Source organism: Zootoca vivipara, chromosome 1 (genome assembly GCF_963506605.1).
Source record: "Zootoca vivipara chromosome 1, rZooViv1.1, whole genome shotgun sequence".
Taxonomy (NCBI): domain Eukaryota; kingdom Metazoa; phylum Chordata; class Lepidosauria; order Squamata; family Lacertidae; genus Zootoca; species Zootoca vivipara.
In genome coordinates this window covers 127,310,611-127,331,251 of record NC_083276.1, presented here as the reverse complement: position 1 = coordinate 127,331,251, position 20,641 = coordinate 127,310,611, and the positions used below count along the sequence as shown (strand labels likewise).

At 45.0% G+C, this 20,641-nt stretch overlaps 1 protein-coding gene across 2 annotated transcripts in view; it reads right to left on the bottom strand.

The window, feature by feature from the left end:
- The window catches only part of NRP2 (neuropilin 2), a 222,936-nt gene that overhangs the window by 101,098 nt on the left and 101,197 nt on the right, over positions 1-20,641 (bottom strand). For both annotated transcript variants that reach the window (XM_035137736.2, XM_035137744.2), the window contains exons 8-10: positions 6,709-6,853; positions 4,581-4,930; positions 290-434 (exon numbers count right to left, since the gene is read on the bottom strand). In XM_035137736.2, coding sequence (XP_034993627.2) covers positions 290-434; positions 4,581-4,930; positions 6,709-6,853 — 640 coding nt within the window. The remainder of the gene's footprint in view (positions 1-289; positions 435-4,580; positions 4,931-6,708; positions 6,854-20,641) is intronic.

Sequence of the window (20,641 nt, the reverse complement as noted above, 5' to 3'; positions counted from 1 at the left end):
GAAGCTGTATGACGGCTCCCTCGGCCAATAACGCGAGATGAGCGCCGCAACCCCAGAGTCGGTCACAACTGGACCTAATGGTCAGGGGTCCCTTTACCTTTATGCTTCCTTCCCTAAGGAATCCTTTTGTTCTACATGGATTTGTCCCTCGCCATCAATAAAGCTTGTGCTGCTTTATTGGTCCACTGGTGGATTATGGGAGGAGGTGGACCACAGAGTCATGCGTTCTCATGATCAAAACAGCTGCAGCAGTCAGTTAATTATATAGGTATATTCACAGGATCCTTACCAGTCCAATCACAACCGAGCACCTCCAATCGCATCCCGATCCCTGCGGGAGACCACCTCTCTGGGTGAACCCTGATGTACTGTGCAGGAACAGGATCAAACCTTCGAACCTCTGGGGTATCATAGTGCATGTTTCCTTCAAAAATCTTGGAGAGAGAAAAACAAAAGGTTAAACAAGAGCCTCCTTGGCTGCTAGCCACCCAAAACAAATAGCCGGCGCAAGTGGTGCGCTGAAAGGAGCCGCTGCATTCCGGGACAGCGGCCACTCATTCGAACTTTTACGTTTTATTGAGCAACAGCGATGTCTGCTGTAATAAATCAGGACAACCTGCAGAACGCATGCGGTTACAAAACAATCACTGGGACGAGAAAATGTGAGAATGCTTTAAAAACAACCAGTTAACAGTTCCAACTCTATTTGCTTTCTAAAAATAAAATAAAAAACCCTTCTCTGTTAGCTTTGACACTATACAAAAGCTCTCCATCAAACATAGGCATTTTTAAACCAAAAACAAACAGCCCTGGAGTCTGCGTTATTTACATATCCAGGCTTGGAGCATTGTCGGGTTGATGTGAGGACAGGAGATGGCATGAGAGCAGGCTTGTGTTTTTTTTAAGCATCTAACACATGACCATAGAGAAGAAATAGTACAGTTATTTACAATTTCCTCTGAGGTCAAAAAGCAGAGGTTGCAAGCTCTACCAAGGTTGGCTAGGATGATCGAGAACATTTCCTAATCGTGTACGTAAAGGGATGAACAATGGTGCCAAGCTGTCTAGGGAAGTTGTAGCATCTCATTGCTGGGGATTTTTAAAGCTGAACCTTGCTGTTGTGGGGGACAAGGTGAACGACAAACATTTCCTTGGACGGGTTTCAACCCGTGAAGCTGCTATGCAAGGAATGTTAATCTGATTACAGTTCAGTAAGGTATGCTTGGGTTTTCAGAACAACACTGAAAAGGGAGCACAAATTGAGTAGGGCACACTTTTTGACTCAAGGTGTGCAAAGACCCGTGTAAGAAACAAAACAGTCCCCGGCGACTTAGCTGTGAGAAGAGAGTCACGTGTAAAACACAACAGACAGAGCACAATTTTCTGATAGTTGTAGTACAAAACAAAAAAGAACCCCACAGTGTTGTGCCCAAAGTGAAAGACCCAAAAAGGTTATATTAAAACAGGCATCCCCAAACTTCAGCCCACTTTTGGACTACAATTCCCATCATCCCTGACCACTGGTCCTCTTAGCTAGGGATCATGGGAGTTGTAGGCCAAAAGATCTGGAGGGCCACAGTTTGGGGGTGGGTGTATTAAAACAACTTTGACCTGGAAGGCATGCATTTGAGAGACAGCCTAGACCAGGCATAGGCAACCTTGGCTCTCCAGATGTTTTGGAACTACAACTCCCATGATCCCTAGCTAGCAGGGCCAGTGGTCAGGGATCATGGGAGTTGTAGTTCCAAAACGTCTGGAGAGCCAAGGTTGCCTATGCCTGGCCTAAACTGTTGAACTATAGTGGTGTAACTTTGCATAAGCATTAAGCAGTGTCTCTCCTCCTCCTCCTCCCTCCCTCTCACCCCAACCCTACCAGAGGTTGTGGCCAACTTAGTTTTATACAAGAGAAACGTATGCCATTGCCAACTATGTAGTCCATCTGACAAAACCACACAGCATGCTTTGGCACGAAACCTGCATCCTCCTAGCCAGATCCTGATCCCAGATACACTGACTCAAATCTGCTATAGCTCCACTGACATCTTGTGTAAATACGATTGGCTTTTGACTCTCTGTCTTTAATGGGCCTTTCCCACCACACTTCCACAGCACTCCATCTCCCTTTGAAGCCATGTGTACTAAGTCAAGAAAGAAGCCATCAGCAACACAGCTTGGTGTTTCTGTAGGAATCAGATCCCTGGGTCCTCCGGATTAACGTTATTACAACGGTGCAAAAGTTCAGATATTTCAAATCCTCTACAGATAAGAACATTGTTCTAGGGGACTGGGGCGGGGGGGGGCGGGTAAGGGGTGGAAATTAAGCAGAATCCCTTCAATATCCTCAAGCATTCCCTCACATGCGGTGCCTAAAACATTTCCCCATTGGATAAGGTGCTACCTAAGAAAGAGCACAACATGATAACACACTCAAGTGCAGGGGTCCCCCCAAACTAAGGCCCGGGGGCCGGATGCGGCCCAATCGCCTTCTAAATCCGGCCCGCGGACAGTCCAGGAATCAGCATGTTTTTACATGAGTAGAATGTGTCCTTTTATTTATAATGCATCTCTGGGTTATTTGTGGGGCATAGGAATTCATTCATTATTATTTTTTAAATACAGTCCACCGTCCGCCCCCACAAGGTCTGAGGGACAGTGGACCGGCCCCCTGCTGAAAAAGTTTGCTGACCCCTGGTCAAGTGTCTTAATTTGTGTGAAGATACGGCTGCTCACCAAGGAACATTTGTCCTTCTGCGCTCACCTAACAGTCCTGTTTCTTTGCAGGCTCCTCATCCGCTACCAGAAATCTTGTATCAAGGAAGTCACTTTTCTCCCTTTACCTCAGCGTCATCTCGGAAACCAGATGAAGCCAAGGGATGCAAGAATGCAGGGGTACCTCGGGTTACAAACGCTTCAGGTTACAAACTCCGCTAACCTGGAAGTAGTACCTCGGGTTGAGAACTTTGCCCCAGGATGAGAATGGAAATCGCACGGCAGCGGCGGGAGGCCCCATTAGCAAAAGCACGCCTGAGGTTTAAGAACAGTTTCGGGTTAAGAACGGACCTCCGGAACGAATTAAGTTTGAAACCCGAGGTATCACTGTACTTCAGATTTCGAAGGTTCTCCATAATAAAGGGGAAACAGTAAATCTGGATGATTGACAAGAATGGGTAAAATGACTGGACTATCCTAGCTTACTGAACATACTCTGCCTACATCTTCAATCAGTATGTGCCATTTTGATGCATTTTACACTTTATTCTTTCCATTTCCCTGCAGAAAAAAAGGATTATATCCCTTGCTTACAACTTAAGGTGGTGACCATCTGCTTTGCTTCCTCATCTCCCAACCACCACCTGAACCATGAACCTGCATCTGGGCTGTACAAAGAACTAGGTCTTAACCAAAAATCCTTTCCAAGAAGTGGGGAACTCTCTTTCCATTGCACAATGGCACCCTGAAGTACTCACAGTGAAGACAAGGGACCCTGCCTTCACTCCTAAAGCACAGAGTGTCTCGCCAGAGTAGTGCATGCTCTGGTTATCTCCCGCTTGGACTACTGCAATGCGCTCTACGTGGGGCTACCTTTGAAGGTGACTCAGAAACTGCAACTAATCCAGAATGCGGCAGCTAGACTGGTGACTGGGAGCGGCCGCCGAGACCACATAACACCGGTCCTGAAAGACCTACATTGGCTCCCAGTACGTTTCCGAGCACAATTCAAAGTGTTGGTGCTGACCTTTAAAGCTCTAAACGGCCTCGGTCCTGTATACCTGAAGGAGCGTCTCCACCCCAATCGTTCACTGAGGTCCAGATCCGAGGGCCTTCTGGCGGTTCCCTCACTGCGAGAAGTGAGGTTACAGGGCACCAGGCAGAAGGCCTTCTCGGTAGTGGCACCTGCCCTCCTATCCGATCAGGGCAGTCTCGAGCAGGTCGCGTGCCCTGGTAATGAGGGGCGGAGATCGCTCCGGCGCCCCCGCCCTCGCAGGGCGCAGTATGGTTTCCGCGCGGCTTTGCCTACCGGCCCAGCGCCCTGCCTCACCGCACCACCGGGGGTCTATCTAGAGCCGGCCCTGTATCCGATGTCAAGGAAATACACAACTATCTGACTTTTAGAAGACATCTGAAGGCAGCCCTGCTTAGGGTTGTTTTTAAATGTTTGATGTTTTATCGCTTTATTATTATAAATAAACAATTATTTATTATTGTTTTAGGGAAGCTTTTAATGTTTAATAGATTATTGTATTTTAATATTCTGTTGGAAGCCGCCCAGAGTGGCTGGGGATACCCAGCCAGATGGGTGGGGTATAAATAATAATAATAATAATAATAATAATAATAATAATAATAATAGGTATTCTGTTGGGAGCTGCCCAAGGTGGCTGGGAAGGACCAGCCAGTGGGTAGGGTATAAATAATAATAATAATCATCATCATCATAACCCTCTCACTAGGATGTGTCCAACCAACGGTAAACTTCATGATGAAGAAAGAAACAAAAACAAGGAGGGCATGAAACAGCTAAGAAATGGGCGTGCCAACCATTTTGTACCACTTGCGGCATTTCCACTGAAAGGTCCTACCTTGGGCTGCATCGTTTTGGAGTCCTGTATAGACTCCCAGTCCTTCCCGTTCATGCTGTAGCTCACTTTGAACTTCTTCACGAAGGCTCGAGCCTCTGCCACGCTGATGCTGTCCCCACCTCGGGCCCCCTGGATAATCACGCCTTTCACATTCTTGGGGACCCCCAGGTCTACCTGCAGCCACTCCTCCCCGGGCTGTGCTTGAGGGATGCGAGGGAACCACCCCGAACGGCTGCTGACCAGGCGCGCTGCGCTGGGGACCCAGTGATACTCTCGGGTAGAGGAGGCTGAGATCTGGGCGTCTGGGATGAGCCCCGAAAGCATCCCCAGCATGTTGGAACAGGGTGAATCTGTGTCAGAAGAAAAAGGGAAGGGAAGGCAGAATGAAGCATCACACACACAAAAAGCAAGTTTGTGATATAAGCACAGGAGGAGAAACATCCCACCGCGACTAACTGCTAGATACCGAAATGTCAAAACACTTAAGCCTGCTATGCTTTGCTTTATCACAGCCATCATAGCCTGCAGGAGCCCTTCAGCGGATCCTCAGGATACCTCTGCTATTACAATCTTCATCCAAATTGCTCTCGCCTGCTAGCTGGGCCTTGCCTTCCCAGCCCCCGACCTCCCAAAGTCAGCAGGGGGGGGGGAGGAAAGAAATCGCATCCACTAACAGCATCGCGGCGGCTGCTCCAGTCCTCTTAAAAAAATAAATATCAGTTAAGGCCATTCGAACTAAAGATAAACTGCAACTGGAGACAGTCATATTAAACAGTTCGGCTGACAGCCTGGCTCATAAGGCTTTTTTTTTAAAAAAAAAAACGTGGCAATAAAATACCACTGGAACCACCAAACCCTAATGTAGGGAAGAAGCAGTCCTGAAAACACTCCAAGACAGAACGTTTACCGTCCCGTCACCATCGATTAATGAATTAAATTTTTAAGTCGGACAAGGCATCATCACAGATCACCAACTGACAGAATGGGAAGCTGGGTCCTTTCCCTGAGAGTTGTCAGTCTTTCATTAAAAGTCTCCCTCCCTCCCAGGTGCTGCCTGGACAACCAGCCACATGATAACTTCCCATAATCCCCCTCTACTTAATGGCCTCGGTTTAAACATTCCAGTTTAAACTAAGAGGCGTCAAGTACTGAGAAACTGAACATCTACAAATGCATTTTGAATATTCTCTTTTACTCCTTTCAGGAGATCTTTTGGCAGACGTGTTTCCCTTCCATTTCATTGTCCAGCATTGCCCTATTGTAGAACACGCAAACTTTTGTACTTTGCACTGTTTTAATGGTATTTCTTTCTTTCTTTTTTTGGTCGTTGCATATTTTGCTGTACACCACCTTGATGTTTTTATATACAGTGGTGCCTCGACTTACGAATTTAATCCGTTCCGAAGGCACCTTCGTAAATCGAGAAATTCGTAAGTCGAAAAACGCCATTGGAAACGCGATTTCCCATAGGAATGCATTGGAAACGGAAACATTCATAAGTCGAAGCAACCCTATCTAAAAATTCGTAGGTCGAAAAATCCCTATCTAAAACCACCACTTTTTTCCCCCCGGATGTCGAGACATTCGTAAGCGCACGGCCATTACCCCCATTTGTAAGTCGAAAAATTCAGTTGTCGAGTTGTTCGTAAGTCGAGGTACCACTGTATGGGAGAGATCTATAATTTTAGATTTGCAGGGTCCATTAGCAGAGCCACCCCAGCTGATGACTGAAGAAGGTGGACTTCTGTTAAGTGGCATAGCATAATCTGGGTCACAGGGGAGAATAGGTCTGAGCTGTTCAGATGTGGAAAAATCCTGCTTTAGCGCAGGACTGGCAACATCATGAACTGTAGTTGTGGTGATCAGGAATGTGGTGGAGGCCAAGAGCTTTAAGCCTCCCATTTCCCTGGAATGATACCAAACCAAGCCTCTCTTGCCCACCCCCCAATTACCCTCACTGCTGCCTATTCAAGAAAGAACAGGACAACTATGCAAGGGCAAACAAAGCAACAAGCGTCACTTCTGTTTTGAGGCATGTTCTGAACCAGGCACTTTCCGGCTCATACCCAACGAAATCATCTTTATTAACCATCCCTACACTCAGGAAAGGACAATGAAAAACGCAAACCTGTGATCCGGCAGCCATACAGTTCCAACCGGAGTGCAATTCCGCTGTGCCAAACCTGGGGGCGGATCCTCACAAACCGAGTCAGCACTGGAGCATGGATCTTGTTCAGAACCACTTCCGAGGCATCGGTGTTAGCCTGGAATACCTGGGAAGGAGAGAGCGCAAATATAGTGTCACCCTTTCCTACTCATCGGAACAAGAAAGCCTGGAATGTGAAAGGAGAAAAATGAGAAATAAAGATAACTGCCTGAACGGTTGCACAAAATGTCAGTGAGGATAACTGGCTAGGGCGAAGGTTGCCAAAGTTTCAATTAGTCTCTATTTATTTCCCTCTAACAACAAAGAATTGATGCTTTTGAATTATGGTGCTGGAGGAGACTCTTGAGAGTCCCATGGACTGCAAGAAGATCAAACCTATCCATTCTGAAGGAAATCAGCCCTGAGTGCTCACTGGAAGGACAGATCGTGAAGCTGAGGCTCCAATACTTTGGCCACCTCATGAGAAGAGAAGACTCCCTGGAAAAGACCCTGATGTTGGGAAAGATTGAGGGCACAAGGAGAAGGGGACGACAGAGGACGAGATGGTTGGACAGTGTTCTCGAAGCTACCAACATGAGTCTGACCAAACTGCGGGAGGCAGTGGAAGACAGGAGTGCCTGGCGTGCTATGGTCCATGGGGTCACGAAGAGTCGGACACGACTAAACGACTAAACAACAACAACAACAACAACAACCTAACCTGCACATTCAGCGTTTGCCAATGGTTATAGTTACAGGTAGGTAGCCGTATTGGTCTGAGTCGAAGCAAAATAAAAAAATTCCTTCAGTAGCACCTTAAAGACCAACTAAGTTTTTATTTTGGTATGAGCTTTCGTGTGCATGCACACTTCGTCAGATACACAATGGTTTGCCAATGGTTATGTTGAACATCTTCGCCTAATCCTATATTCTAACTTTTAAAGGAAAAAAGAATAGCCCAAGATTATTATTTTTCATATCAGTTGGTACCTCAAGTTCTAGCCTATTCTGTTATGACAACAGCTTAAATGCAAACCCAGACAAACCAATTAAATAAAAAAGAGCTTCTGATTTCAGATGGACAAGGCTGAAACACTTTGGCACAATTCCCAGGAGTGCAAGATGTTCAAAACACTCCTCAAATCTACAGCCCACTCGCCTGAAATAAGAGCATACAAGCAACAATTAGCATTATCAGTTGAACTACTGACTTTACCCACTCGTTCTTCAGCTTCAATATTTACAAAGTGGGCGTAATAATCATAATAATTCTCTTTTGTAAGCATTGCCGATTCAAAACCAGCCCATTAATATACGCTGTCATTGGAATGCATCCGTTCCTTCCATGTCAGTAGCAACCTCTCCAAATAAAAGCATGTCAGTCACTTCGCTTCAATGCACACGCACACACGTACAAACACCAGAAATAAAATAAAAACTTTTTTTAAAACAACAAGACCTTTATTTGGTACAATGCATGTTGCAGTAGTATTCAAACAAACGGCTGTCTTACCAGATGGCCTTAATCAATAATTACCATATGGACCATTCTACCACCAGCCCTTCTGCTATTTTAATAGCCTGCGTAAGTGTCAGCAAATTTTCTTTGGGGGCTTCATCTTCTACGTGGGAAAGAAAGACAAAAAGAGATCTTCTAAAAAGAAAAGTGCTACTACAATCTTGGGGTCCTCATGGCTGAACTCTCATCTGTTTCAGACCAGAGAATCCAAGTTTGTTCCTTTTGTGAGTTTTCGGTAGGTGTGCAAAATCTCCACTGACTTTGCCTGTGGCTTCAATGCTGGATTAAGCAGAATTGAATCGGACTAGCACTGAAAAGCTAAATCACTTAATCTTTAGAGTCCAGGGATTCAAGAGAGGGCTCTCTCTTTTTTTGAAGATCCAACGGCATTTTCCTAATATTCCAGGGGAGCCAGCATTAAAGGGATAATGCAGATGTTTCCTGGGTTTGTAACAGTCCACTTTAATCATCTTGGGGCAGAAATAGTTTGCCAGAGTCCATGTATCACAAGTGCAGTGTCCTCTATATGAACTTGCTCTCCGCAAGGACGCATGGGGCAGCCATTCCCACAGCATGAAGCGTGGGAAGAGAAGCCCGGATGCAAAACACAAAAGATCGCAACATGGAGATGGAGTCTTGGTGGGTCTTTCAGCAAAAGGCTATCAGTGGGCTCTCCTAGTCCCAAGATGCTCCTTTATCCTTTTTTTTAAAAAAATTTAAATGTATTTTTATTTTTTACTTTTCAAGTTTATACAGTTCACTAATTTTACAATCATTTTGACATTTCCAAACTTGACTTCCTTCCCCCTCTTTCTGCGGTTCCTTAAATTTATTTTTAATATCTTCTGCATATCCAAATTAACTTAATTTGCTCATTTATTCATCTTCTTTACAACTGCAGGTTATTACGATAATCCTGCTGGTGTTTTAATCTGTTTATAATTTATCTGCAAATATCCAGTAAACCATTTCCATTCTTTTATATACTGTATATAAAAATGTTATCTTAATTCCTTATTCTTCCGGTAGTAAGTTTCACCATTTCTGCATATTCCGTAAGTTTTTGTATCCATTCCTCCTTTGCTGGGACTTCTGCTTCTTTGCAATTTGGGGCAAGTAACATTCTAGCTGCTGTAGTAGCATACATGAATAAGTTTCTATACATTTGAGGTAGTTCTGTCCCTATAATTTAAAAAATGGCTTCTGGTTGTTGTTGTTTTTTACAAAAGTTATTTTAAACATCCTTTTCATTTCATTATACTGTATATCATTTCCCAGTCCCAAACTGCTCCTGGGTATTACTTTATCTCTGCACAACCATGAGGAGCCTCAAAAAAGCTTTACACTGAAGGAATGGAGTTTTCAGAGCACCCTTCCCTGTAAGGATTCCTGAGACTTATTTATGAGATCCACCTATATAGATCTCACCAAGTAAATGGCTGTTAATGCGCAAGGAAGACAGTGGCGAGGACTGACAATGTGCCTCTTATTCAGTAGTCCTTGTTTCTCAATTTGATCCTTTCACACGGTTTTGAATGTTTTGTGGTATTTTATGCATTGTGACTTGCCATTATAGTGTAGTCATTCTTTATTATTTAAACCTATCCATTCTGAAGGAAATCAGCCCTGAGTGCTCACTGGAAGGACAGATCCTGAAGCTGAGGCTCCAATACTTTGGCCACCTCATGAGAAGAGAAGAATCTTTGAAAAAGACCCTGATGTTGGGAAAGATGGAGGGCACAAGGAGAAGGGGGCGACAGAGGACGAGATGGTTGGACAGTGTTCTCGAAACTACGAACATGAGTTGGACCAAACTGCGGGAGGCAGTGGAAAACAGGAGTGCCTGGCGTGCTCTGGTCCATGGGGTCACGAAGAGTCGGACACGACTAAACAACAATAATTCTTTATTGCAATTGTTAAGTGTAAGCTGTTTAATTATTATTGTCTTATATTTAATTTTACTGTTCACTATTATATTCTAAAAGATTTCTGAATATGTCTTTATTTGATATAAGTTGTTTATTTTAAAGTTATGTTTTTATTATGACTTTTTTTGTTTTGGATCAGATTGTTAATAAGTGTGTGATCATTGCTGTCTATTTTTTTCCCCAGCTTGTAAAAAGACTTGTGTACAGTAATATAGAAAGGCGGCATAACTGAAAGCGAAATGCTCGACTCAGACCACTGCCGAGAATGGCCATCCACAGAAATGGGAGACACCATTGGTAGAGCGTGTTCGGATGAGCTGCTTATTACTCCTATTAACATTTTTTGTTATTGTTATTACTACTACTGCATCTGAAACTTTAGAATGCTTAAAAGCATATAGAGTCAACTCGGCAGTGCACCTCTCTCTGATTCTGGCATGCCAGCAAATGGAGATTGTGCTAGGAAGAGCTGAATAAACTCCTTGCAAAATCCACGAGGCCCCTCTTCGTCAGCGACAACTGTGTCACAGTTGAAACAAGTGTGTGCGGTGGTGGACTGCGGTCTTCAGGACAGCAAAGTTCAAATATATGAAAGGATGTCATATGGAGGAGGGAGAAAGATTGTTTTCTGCTGCTCCAGAGAGGTGGACACGGAGGAATGGATTCAAATTTCAAGAAAGAAAATTCCACCTAAACATTAGGAAGAACTTCCTGACAGTAAGAGCTGTTCGGCAGTGGAATTTGCTACCAAGGAGTGTGGTGGAGTCTCCTTCTTTGGAGGTCTTTAAGCAGAGGCTTGACAGGCATATGTCAAGAATGCTTTGATGGTGTTTCCTGCTCGGCAGGGGGTTGGACTGGATGGCCCTTGTGGTCTCTTCCAACTCTATGATTCTATGAAAGTCAAGCAGTATCTATAGCAAGGAAGTCTTTGCCTGCAAAAAATCTGCGCTGGAAATTGGGATCTGGAGTAGAGGTTTAGAGTTGAACAGAAATGCTAATCCAGAGAATACGGATCACGCTGGTACCGTTTAGAAACACAGCGTGGTTGATGTGTTTTTAATATCCTACTTTTATCCCAGCAGACCCCTCCTTCCTCCTATCCCCTCGCTTGCTCAGCAGTCGCCGAATACCCTTCCTTCAGCAGGAGGCCTGGAAACATCAGCGGCTGCTGTGAGTGGCCTTAATGCGTGCCAATATCCAAGATTCCGTGTGCCAGGATATATTTCGACACTGAAGCTAAAGCCTCTAGCTTTGTGTCAACCCACAAAACTGATCTGCAGCATGTCATCTAAGACAAGAGGGACCCCATCTGCCCCCCCCCAAATACCTGCCCTTATTTCAATTTCCCTCCTAATCCTACTTCTGCTGCTTTCACAACTTCTCTGAAATTTATTTATCTTTTCCCCCTTTACGCCACCTTCTCCCCTGATTTGTTCCATATGGTGATTACTTCTAATTCTGTCTTGTTTCTTCAGTCTGCACTCCAGTTTTATTTTATTTTTCAAGCCTCCTTTGCAGTGTGAAAGTTATAGGGCGCAATGCTTTGTTTGAAGCAGTGGGTTGCTGCCAATAACTTTAGCAACTCTCACTTCCTCGTTTACACCCTTCTCTTTTTATGGCTTCGCCATCTTTATCAATCCTTTCTGAAACTGCTGATAAACAGCCTTTAGGTAAAAGCCTCTTATTTCAAAGAGGGAAGGGAAAAAAAATAGTGTTAACAACCTTAGCTGCCGCATCACAACTTCAGGCTACATCCATTCATTAGATTCAGCCAGGTGTCTAATTCCAAACAGATGGGCAGGCCTAAAGATTTCTGACTTCTTCTTAGCCTGGCCTTACCTCCAGAAATGGCCAGTCCAATGGCCTTCTTCCAACTGTTGGGCATTATGGGTTTGGCGTACAGTGGTACCTCGGTTTATAAACTGAAGCGAACTTTCCCATTGAAAGTAATGGAAAGTGGAATAATAAAAGACTGAACATCTAGGGAAATATTGAAGTTAAGGCATTAGGGGGGGGGAGGAAAAGATTACAAACTAGAAAATGGAGTTTTTAAATAAAAGATGGAAACTAAGATGAGTTCAAGAAAAATATGATGATGAAAATTAAATGTAATGAGCTAGAAACTGTTATAGATGACTTCAAAATGAAAATCAGATAGAGGGGATTTGGGGAAGTAAAAGAGACAATGATTCAAAAGATGTGATAAGATGATATGTGTTTATTGTTTATTGTTTTGTATTTTATATGTTTTGTTTTGTTATAATGTTAATTTGTTATGTTTTTTCTTAAATGTGGATTAATCCGTTCCAGACGGGTCCACGGAGTACTCAACCTGAAGCGTACTTAACCCGAAGCATGGGTGTAATTGGTTCCGGAAGTCTGTTCTTAAACTGAAGCATTCATAAACTGAAGCGAACTTTCCCACTGAAAGTAATGGAAAGTGAATTAATCCGTTCCAGATGGGTCCGCGGCGTCCATAAACCGAAAATTCGTAAACCGAGGTGTTCGTAAACAGAGGTTCCACTGTACCTCAAACTCCTCCTACCTGCCCTGTGTTGCACAAAAGGACCGGACCATGTCCTTTGTCAAATTATTCTCATCCAAAAAGCCCATAAGAAACTACCTACGAGGGCAGCCATTGTGGGTGCCCAGATTGCAAAATGGCAGTTCTACTATCTCCAGTCTAACTCATATTTAAAGATAACGGTAAAAGACCCCTGACAGTTAGGTTCAGTTGCAGACGACTCTGGGGTTGCAGGGCTCATATTGCTTTACTAGCCAAGGGCGCCGGCATAGAGCTTCTGGGTCATGTGGCCAGCATGACTAAGCCGCTTTCTGGCGAAGCAGAGCAGCACACAGAAACGCCGTTTACCTTCCCGCTGTAGCGGTACCTATTTATCTACTTGCACTTTGACGTGCTTTCGAACTGCTAGGTTGGCAGGAGCAGGGACAGAACAATGGGAGCTCACCCCGTCGCGGGGATTCGAACTGCCAACCTTCTGATCGGCAAGCCCTAGGCTCTGTGGTTCAGACCACAGCGCCGCCCGCGTCCCAACTCATATTTACCCTGGTATAAAAATGCACACATGAATAACATCTGCCCCTCTGACTGATTTGAGAATGCCTTCCTGAAGGGAGAGAAATTAATTAAACAACGATGAAGCAAGCTGCTTGTAATTTGGAGTGTTTGATATCCAGATTTGATCTTACTGCTCCGTGCACTCAGGACATCACAACTGTTTCAAGTCTCTTCAGACTTTTCCCCAAAAGCAAAGCACGTTTGGAAAACTCAACTTCTGGTTTTTCCCTGTGAAATCTTTGCACTTAAATCTATTGCTGAGAGCACACTGCGAGGCAAGCCGCCTCGTTTTTATCGGAAGTAAATGCAAACAGGCAGTTTCCCAAGGCATAAAATAGCCCCACAATGTATTATTAATGGAAAACATGCAACGCTCAGGGCTTCTAGAAAATAACATTTTCGTTGTCATCTCACAAGCATAAGAAGTTTGAACTTCACACACTCGTCCGTGTTTGACATTTTTCATCCCAGCCATACTCTGCCATTTCAGATCCTTAGCTCCCTTATTGTGGGGGGCACAATAAGACTTTAGCAACGAGCCACTCTCAAGAGGCGAGTGGCCAGTGGGTCATACTGGAGTCATCATGAACCGAATGCAGCTCTCAAACAGTTTAAACACAGATTTAGTTCAAGGCGGCAGATGGAATTGAAAGAAGCCCATATTGTGGTGCAGGGTCTACTGATCTTGAGCTCCATCAAGCCAAACCCAGTTTTCCTGTGGCCTGGACTACCGGTCCTGTGGCCTGGACTACCATGTTTCCTGCTTTCCCAAGAAGCCAGCAAAACCAGGAATACTGGGAGGGCTTCTGTCCGCTTGGCGGATCCTGATCGCAGCTTATGCATGCGAGGTAACCGGAGGGATAGAGAATTGCCCTTCCTAGCCTCTTCTCTTTGGGCATATGGTGACCAGGAAAGGAGGGGGTTGAAGCCACACAACAACAACAAAACCCAGGATTGGGGAGGAGGACCAAAAGGAACGTTTTCTGGATGCTGTCTATGGGGTCTGGGTTGCGAAGGTGTGTTGGTGGAGGAGCAGAGTCGTAAACTACAGTATACATAAGAAACAACAAACTATTTTGATTTGTAGTTTTCCCGATTTGTAGCTTTTAACCCAAATGAACGGCTTAACCTGCCCCCCCTTCCTTTTTAAACAGCTACTGCCCCCCCCAAGACATACACACCTGCCCTTCACCTCATGCATATACTTAACATTTGCTGCTGGTTCTCGCTATCCGGAGGGTCGACATGTATCGATAGTCAATAAAGATCTGACCTGCATAATTAATTTGCTTTAAGATGCCAAGGGAGTGTACAGAATGACATGGCTTGATGAAGGGCCTTTATCCCCCCCCCACTCCAATTTCCCTCCACTGGATTTCATGTTCAGGCTCCTCTTCCAATGTTAAAATGTCCCACTGTCAGTTTGGAGTGTATGTTTTTTTAGTTCCAGTGGGTGTGGGGAACCCTGCCAACTACAGTGTTAGCAGGGAAAGCAAAGCAAAGCAAAACAAAAAACAAAAAAAACCAGGTGGGTTGAGTGCACACTACATCCAAGAAGCAGTTTATGACCCCAAAGACCCTTTGCCTTATTTATTTTTAGTTCTGGTTTCCTCGTCAAGAGTTTCCGAGGCCATTAAAAGGGAGAGTGGCTTGTGTTTACGGGGAGGGGACCAGAGTTTGGGAGAAAGTTCCCCTGCATAATTCGTGCGTGCCTGGGCCTGTCTCCCTGGACCACTTGAATTATGTTACCCCCTCCCCGTGGAGGCAAAAAAACACTAACAGGATTAGGGGGTTCAAGACTTCAGAGAGAGAAGCATGAAGGAGGGATGTCTGTGGAGATTATCTTTCTGCTACAGAGAGACAGAGCTTCGGGAGCAGAGCAGGGAAACTTCAGGCACACAACGACTCAGAAGGAAAGAGGAAAAAGGAACTGGCCTGGCTTTCATTATATATAGGTGTAGATCCAACCGCTTAACACTTCAACATGAGTGATGCACTTACATGAGAAATGACCGTACACGATAGAGCAGGAACCCCCAAACTTCGGCCCTCCAGATGTTTTGGACTACAATTCCCATCATCCCTGACCACTGGTCCTGTTAGCTAGGGATCATGGGAGTTGTAGGCCAAAACATCTGGAGGGCCACAGTTTGAGGATGCCTGCAATAGACCATACAAACTTCCATGCATACAGGATTCCTGCAACTGGTCTCCGATTTTACAGGGATTCCCCCTAACACTGGTCTTTAGAACAGGCCAGGGACAGTTTGACAAGTGTCCGAATCAGCCCTTATCCACTAACGGTATCTCCCAAACACGGGTCTCCAGCTGTTTTTGGACTACAACTCCCATCATCCCGGGCCAGCAGTGGTCAGGGATTATGGGAACTGTAGTCCAAAAGCAGCTGGAGACTCAAGTTTGGGGGATCCTGCACTTGCAAGCGATTTAAGATCATGCTTACATGACTACTCCCCTCTGGGCACTGACAACGGTAACACCAAGTGTCTACCCCATTCGCATCTAAAGCAAGGGATGATGTTCCCCCCTTTTATTTACTATTTATAGCTCAATTTTCTTTTCAAACAACACTGAATAATAATAATAATAATAATAATAATAATAATAATAATAATAATAATAATAATTTATTATTTATACCCCGCCCATATGGCTGGGTTTCCCCAGCCACTCTGGGCGGCTTCCAACAGAAAAGTAGAACACAGTAATCTATTAAACGTTAAAAGCCTCCCTGAACAGGGCTGCCTTCAGATGTCTTCTAAAAGTCTGGTAGTTGTTTTCCTCTTTGACATCTGTTGGGAGGGCGTTCCGCGGGGCAGGCGCCACCACCGAGAAGGCCCTCTGCCTAGTTCCCTGCAACTTGGCTTCTCGCAACGAGGGAACCGCCAGAAGGCTTACAGCATAGACTAAAACAATAAATGCAGCAATATCAAGGCGACGTGCAATAAAATGCACCTGTCTAATAATAGTAATATCCCCAGTTCATATGAACCTTTCACACCTAGCCATTTAAATAATATAACAGCATTAAACAACTACTAATTAATCCAGTCTGCTGTAGCCCATTCCTCACACCTCGCTCCCACCCACATTTTTGTGTAAATAATTAGGACCCCACCCCACCCCTCTACACGTGAATAGGGAAGGCACTGATATGGCTGACCTCTGCAGATCTCATTTGTCCTTCTGTAGAGGTCCAACAGATTTAACTGGAAAGCACATGCTCTCTTCCTTAGCTTCCTGCCTATTGTCCTGTACATTAAGCAATCCCAGGGAGACATGAACTCCCAGATGTCCACTACAGCAGTATTTACATCACTGATCCAATGTGGAGTAGCAACTAGAACAGGCCCAGACAACGGGTGACCCACCAAGCCAAGCACAACTGCCAGCTGTGTATTCGCAGCCTCTCAAGGTGTTAAGAAAGGCACACAGTTCAGGAGCCTGTCAATACCACTTCGCTGCTGCTCCCCAATATATTTCAAAGCTCACGGGAAGGGTATCTTTGCCTCATCTCTTAGAGCAAGGGACTGAGGCACAGAGCGAACTAATTCAGCCGAAGCCACAGCAAGCACCAAGGTACCTTCTGGCCTTGGAAATGTCCTTCTAGTTCCCTGTGCACTACGCAGCCCTGTCTGCTTGCTAAATGCCAAAATGTTAATTTGCACAGAGACTGTGAAACCCATGAAAGGAGAAACAGTATATATATTGGGGGGGGGGGTCTTTTCAGCAGCTGCACCTAGTACACTTGGCTCCCTTCTTCCCTGTTTTTCATTATTATTATTTTACTGAGCACCTTATTTCATCCTGGTTAATTTCTACAGATAACATTTTTTTATGCTTGGTTTTTTACTGCTTCTCCTGCCTCCTACGTTTTGGGTGGTTGTTCTGCGATAATCATGGTTTTAATCCAAACCACCCTGGCTGGCGATTCTGCGCCAGAAGTGTGGAATGTAAATATTTTAAGAACTAAAATAAATTAAATAGACCCCTCTCAAAAGCTACAAACATGAGTTTGACCAAACTGCGGGAGGCAGTGCAAGACAGGAGTGCCTGGCGTGCTATGGTCCATGGGGTCACGAAGAGTCGGACACGACTAAATGACTAAACAACAACAACAAATTAAAAACAAAATTAAAGCCCTGACTTTTAGGCTGTTTACATAAATCAGTTTGTTGCATATAGAACAGTGCGGTGTAAGCGAGGCATTGTAAATGGACTTCACGTAAAGGCTGCCAGTTTGTCTCGCTCTCCGCCTGGCAGTGAAAGTCCAGATACTGGACATTGCTGAGGTGCGCCCTGAACTTTTATGCAATGTCTCTCAGGAAGCTGAGCAAGGCCAAGTCCAGTTATTTCTGCTGGTCCCCTATAAAGCACTTTGGCATATTCCAGTTCTGGACATACAGGAGAAGGTTCCTTCAGCCAGGGACATTGGGATCCCCCGACGCATTCATAAAAACATTTCTAAAGCAGCACACACCCCACTTCCCAAACTTAGGTCACAGGGACCAAGCCTGCTGAGGGCTGGCAATAAGGATGGGAGCAGTGGCAGATTTACAGCCAGATCCCATTGGGCATGGTGCTAATGTCTGCTCTCCTTTCTGGTACAAAGGATTTGCCTGGGCAGCTGTGGACAGACAAAGATGGAAGGAAGTGGTACGACAGCTGCCACCCCGTTGGAATTTGGAGGTTATTTGGGGGTGGGAGATGCGCCGAAGCCATTCCACCTCACCTGCTTTTTGAAAGTGGCAGATTCACCCATCCCTTGCTGCCAGAAAAGCACTTCCAAGCTGAGAAGGAGGACAGCTTGGAGTCTTGGATGGGTGGGGAAATCAACCACCGCCTCCTTGCTCATGTTGGGCACTTCCTGGCTTGGGTAGAGGGGCTGCAATGGTAGTGGCTCTCCTCAAATCCAGTTCTGGGGGGTGGGGAGATTAAGAGGGAAAGGGAAAAGAGAGAAGATTTCCTCCTCTTTGTCCCCCGTCGGATCGCATTTGTTGTAATGTATTTTTATATGCTTCCTGCAGCTCTCAAGGCATGGCGCTAATAATTTAAGTAAGGTTTGTCTTTTCCAAACAGAATTTTTTAAAAAAAGCTTTGCTGGGAGTAGAAGACACCCAAGATGGGTGAAAACACTCTTCTCTTCCTGAAGGACCTGAAAAATGTCCAGTGATGCTGATGGCAAAGGTGAGGTTTGGAGAATTCAATCAGTTCAACTCAGGTATCAGATGTGCAAATTCCTTTCCACCCCACTCTGTCCCTCCTTCTCCCCGAAAGCAACATTGCTCTTTATGAAAAACAGCACGGCCATCCCCTTCTGCTGAAAGCTCTCATTCATTTTGTTTTCCCTCCTCTTTATTCCGCTTATCCCTAGTCCCTTGCCTTTGGCGCACTGCATCAAGACTGCCAACAGCCAGGGAATTGGAAGTCCGCTGGCCTTCACAGCTTATAGAAATCCCCAACAACACCAGTTCTTTTTCGCCTCCCTTGGTACAAGCAATGACTGAAGGTGGGGGCTGCTCTCATACTTTCTGGGGGAAATATAATCTTTCGTTTCCAGCTCTGCTTCATGCAGCTCTCCCGGCCTCTTTACCTCTCTCTGTCTCAATTTCTTTTATGAAGATGTACGGTAGATGTTAGTTGACCTGTCAGTAGCACCAGTTAAATTTGGCTCTGAGCCCAACTTACAGATTCAGCAGAGAAGGGACTCACTGCTAGCTACAGAGACACACACATAGGTATGTCTCTCTGTGTGTGTGTGTGCGCGCACACACATATATACGTGCATAAGTGGAATTTGACAGAGTCCTCCTCTATTCCCTTTCCCTGCACTCCATGGCACCAAATCACACTGCGGCAGAATTGACAAATCTCTTTGGCATGGCGTAGCTATTTCAATTTGAACCATGCAGAGTGCTGCACCGAGGCACCACAAAAGAAACCCAGCGTGGAATCTGTGCATTCAGTTCAGAACTTTTGGGGCTTCCTGACAGGAGAGGAAAGCACCCTGGAAGAATGAGAGAGAGAGAGAGAGAGAGAGAGAGAGAGAGAGAGAGAGAGAGAGAGAGAGAGAGAGAGAGAGGTTGTGCAATCAGCTTCCCCCAGCGAACAACAACACATTCAGGCCATTTTCGCTTAAACCAGCTTCTTCATTCCCTGTACCTGAACATCAACTATGACAGGCACCCCCAAACTGCGGCCCTCCAGATGTTTTGGCCTACAACTCCCATGATCCCTAGCTAACAGGACCAGTGGTCAGGGATGATGGGAATTGTAGTCCAAAACATCTGGAGGGCCGAAGTTTGGGGATGCCTGAACTATGATGTTGCTCTACCTCTGCTCTCTGTCCCATGTTTCACACATGATTCAACTCCCTCTGGATTTATTTATTTGAAAGATTTCTATCTCAGTAGTACAGTGGTACCTCTACTTACGAATTTAATGCGTTCCGAACGCACATCCGTAAGTCGAAAAAATTTGTAAGTCGAATCCGAAAGGAATGCATTGGGAGAAAAAATTCGCAAGTCGAAGCAACCCTATCTAAAAATTCGTAAGTAGAAAAAAATCCTATCTAAACCGCATCCAAGATGCCAGACGGAGCTCGGTTTGTAAGTAGAAACATTCATAAGTAGAGTTATTCGTAAGTAGAGGTGCCACCGTACTCCCAGAACAATTTTGAAATAATAAAATGGGTGCGAGAGAAAGGATTAAACAGTGACAAAAATAACAAAAACAGAGGTAGGCGCAACAAATAAAAGCAGTCCAAAGTCAATGGGTTTAGTCACCAGAAGATCATCGACCTGCCAGAAGAAAAATGTCTTAAGACAGAAGACAAAGGTGTGAGATGTCATACAGAACTAAAGAGGTTGGGAGTCCCAAAAACTAGGCATAGTCACAGAGGAGGCCAAGGTTAGCCTTCTGGCAGCATTTGGAGGGAGATGACTCACGCCTGACTCTTCTCTGCTGCAGATCCCATGCCAATGTTTCTCTCCCCCCAAGTGCCACACTGCCCTGCCCTGCCCAGGATTCCATATTTGCTGTCAAATGTCTAATTCCAGCCTGAGGCCAGTTTAAAATAGGGGCATATTTTGTTTAAAATGGAGGAAAAAAATCTTGAGTTTGGTGGGTAGGGAGAGAATAGCTTTGAAGGAAATTAGATTTCTGGATTAATATCAAAGGATGGGGTTGCTCAGCTGGGACAAATCAGCTTTCAAAGTCCCTGGCTTGTCCCTGGCTTGCTCCAGATGAGAGCAACCAGGGCTTCCCATACTAAATGGGCTACGAAGAGGAGAACCAGATGTGACAAGAAAGACTTATCAAAACCCACCTCACATCTCCGTTTGCTGTGAACGGCAAATTTCCTACAAGTGA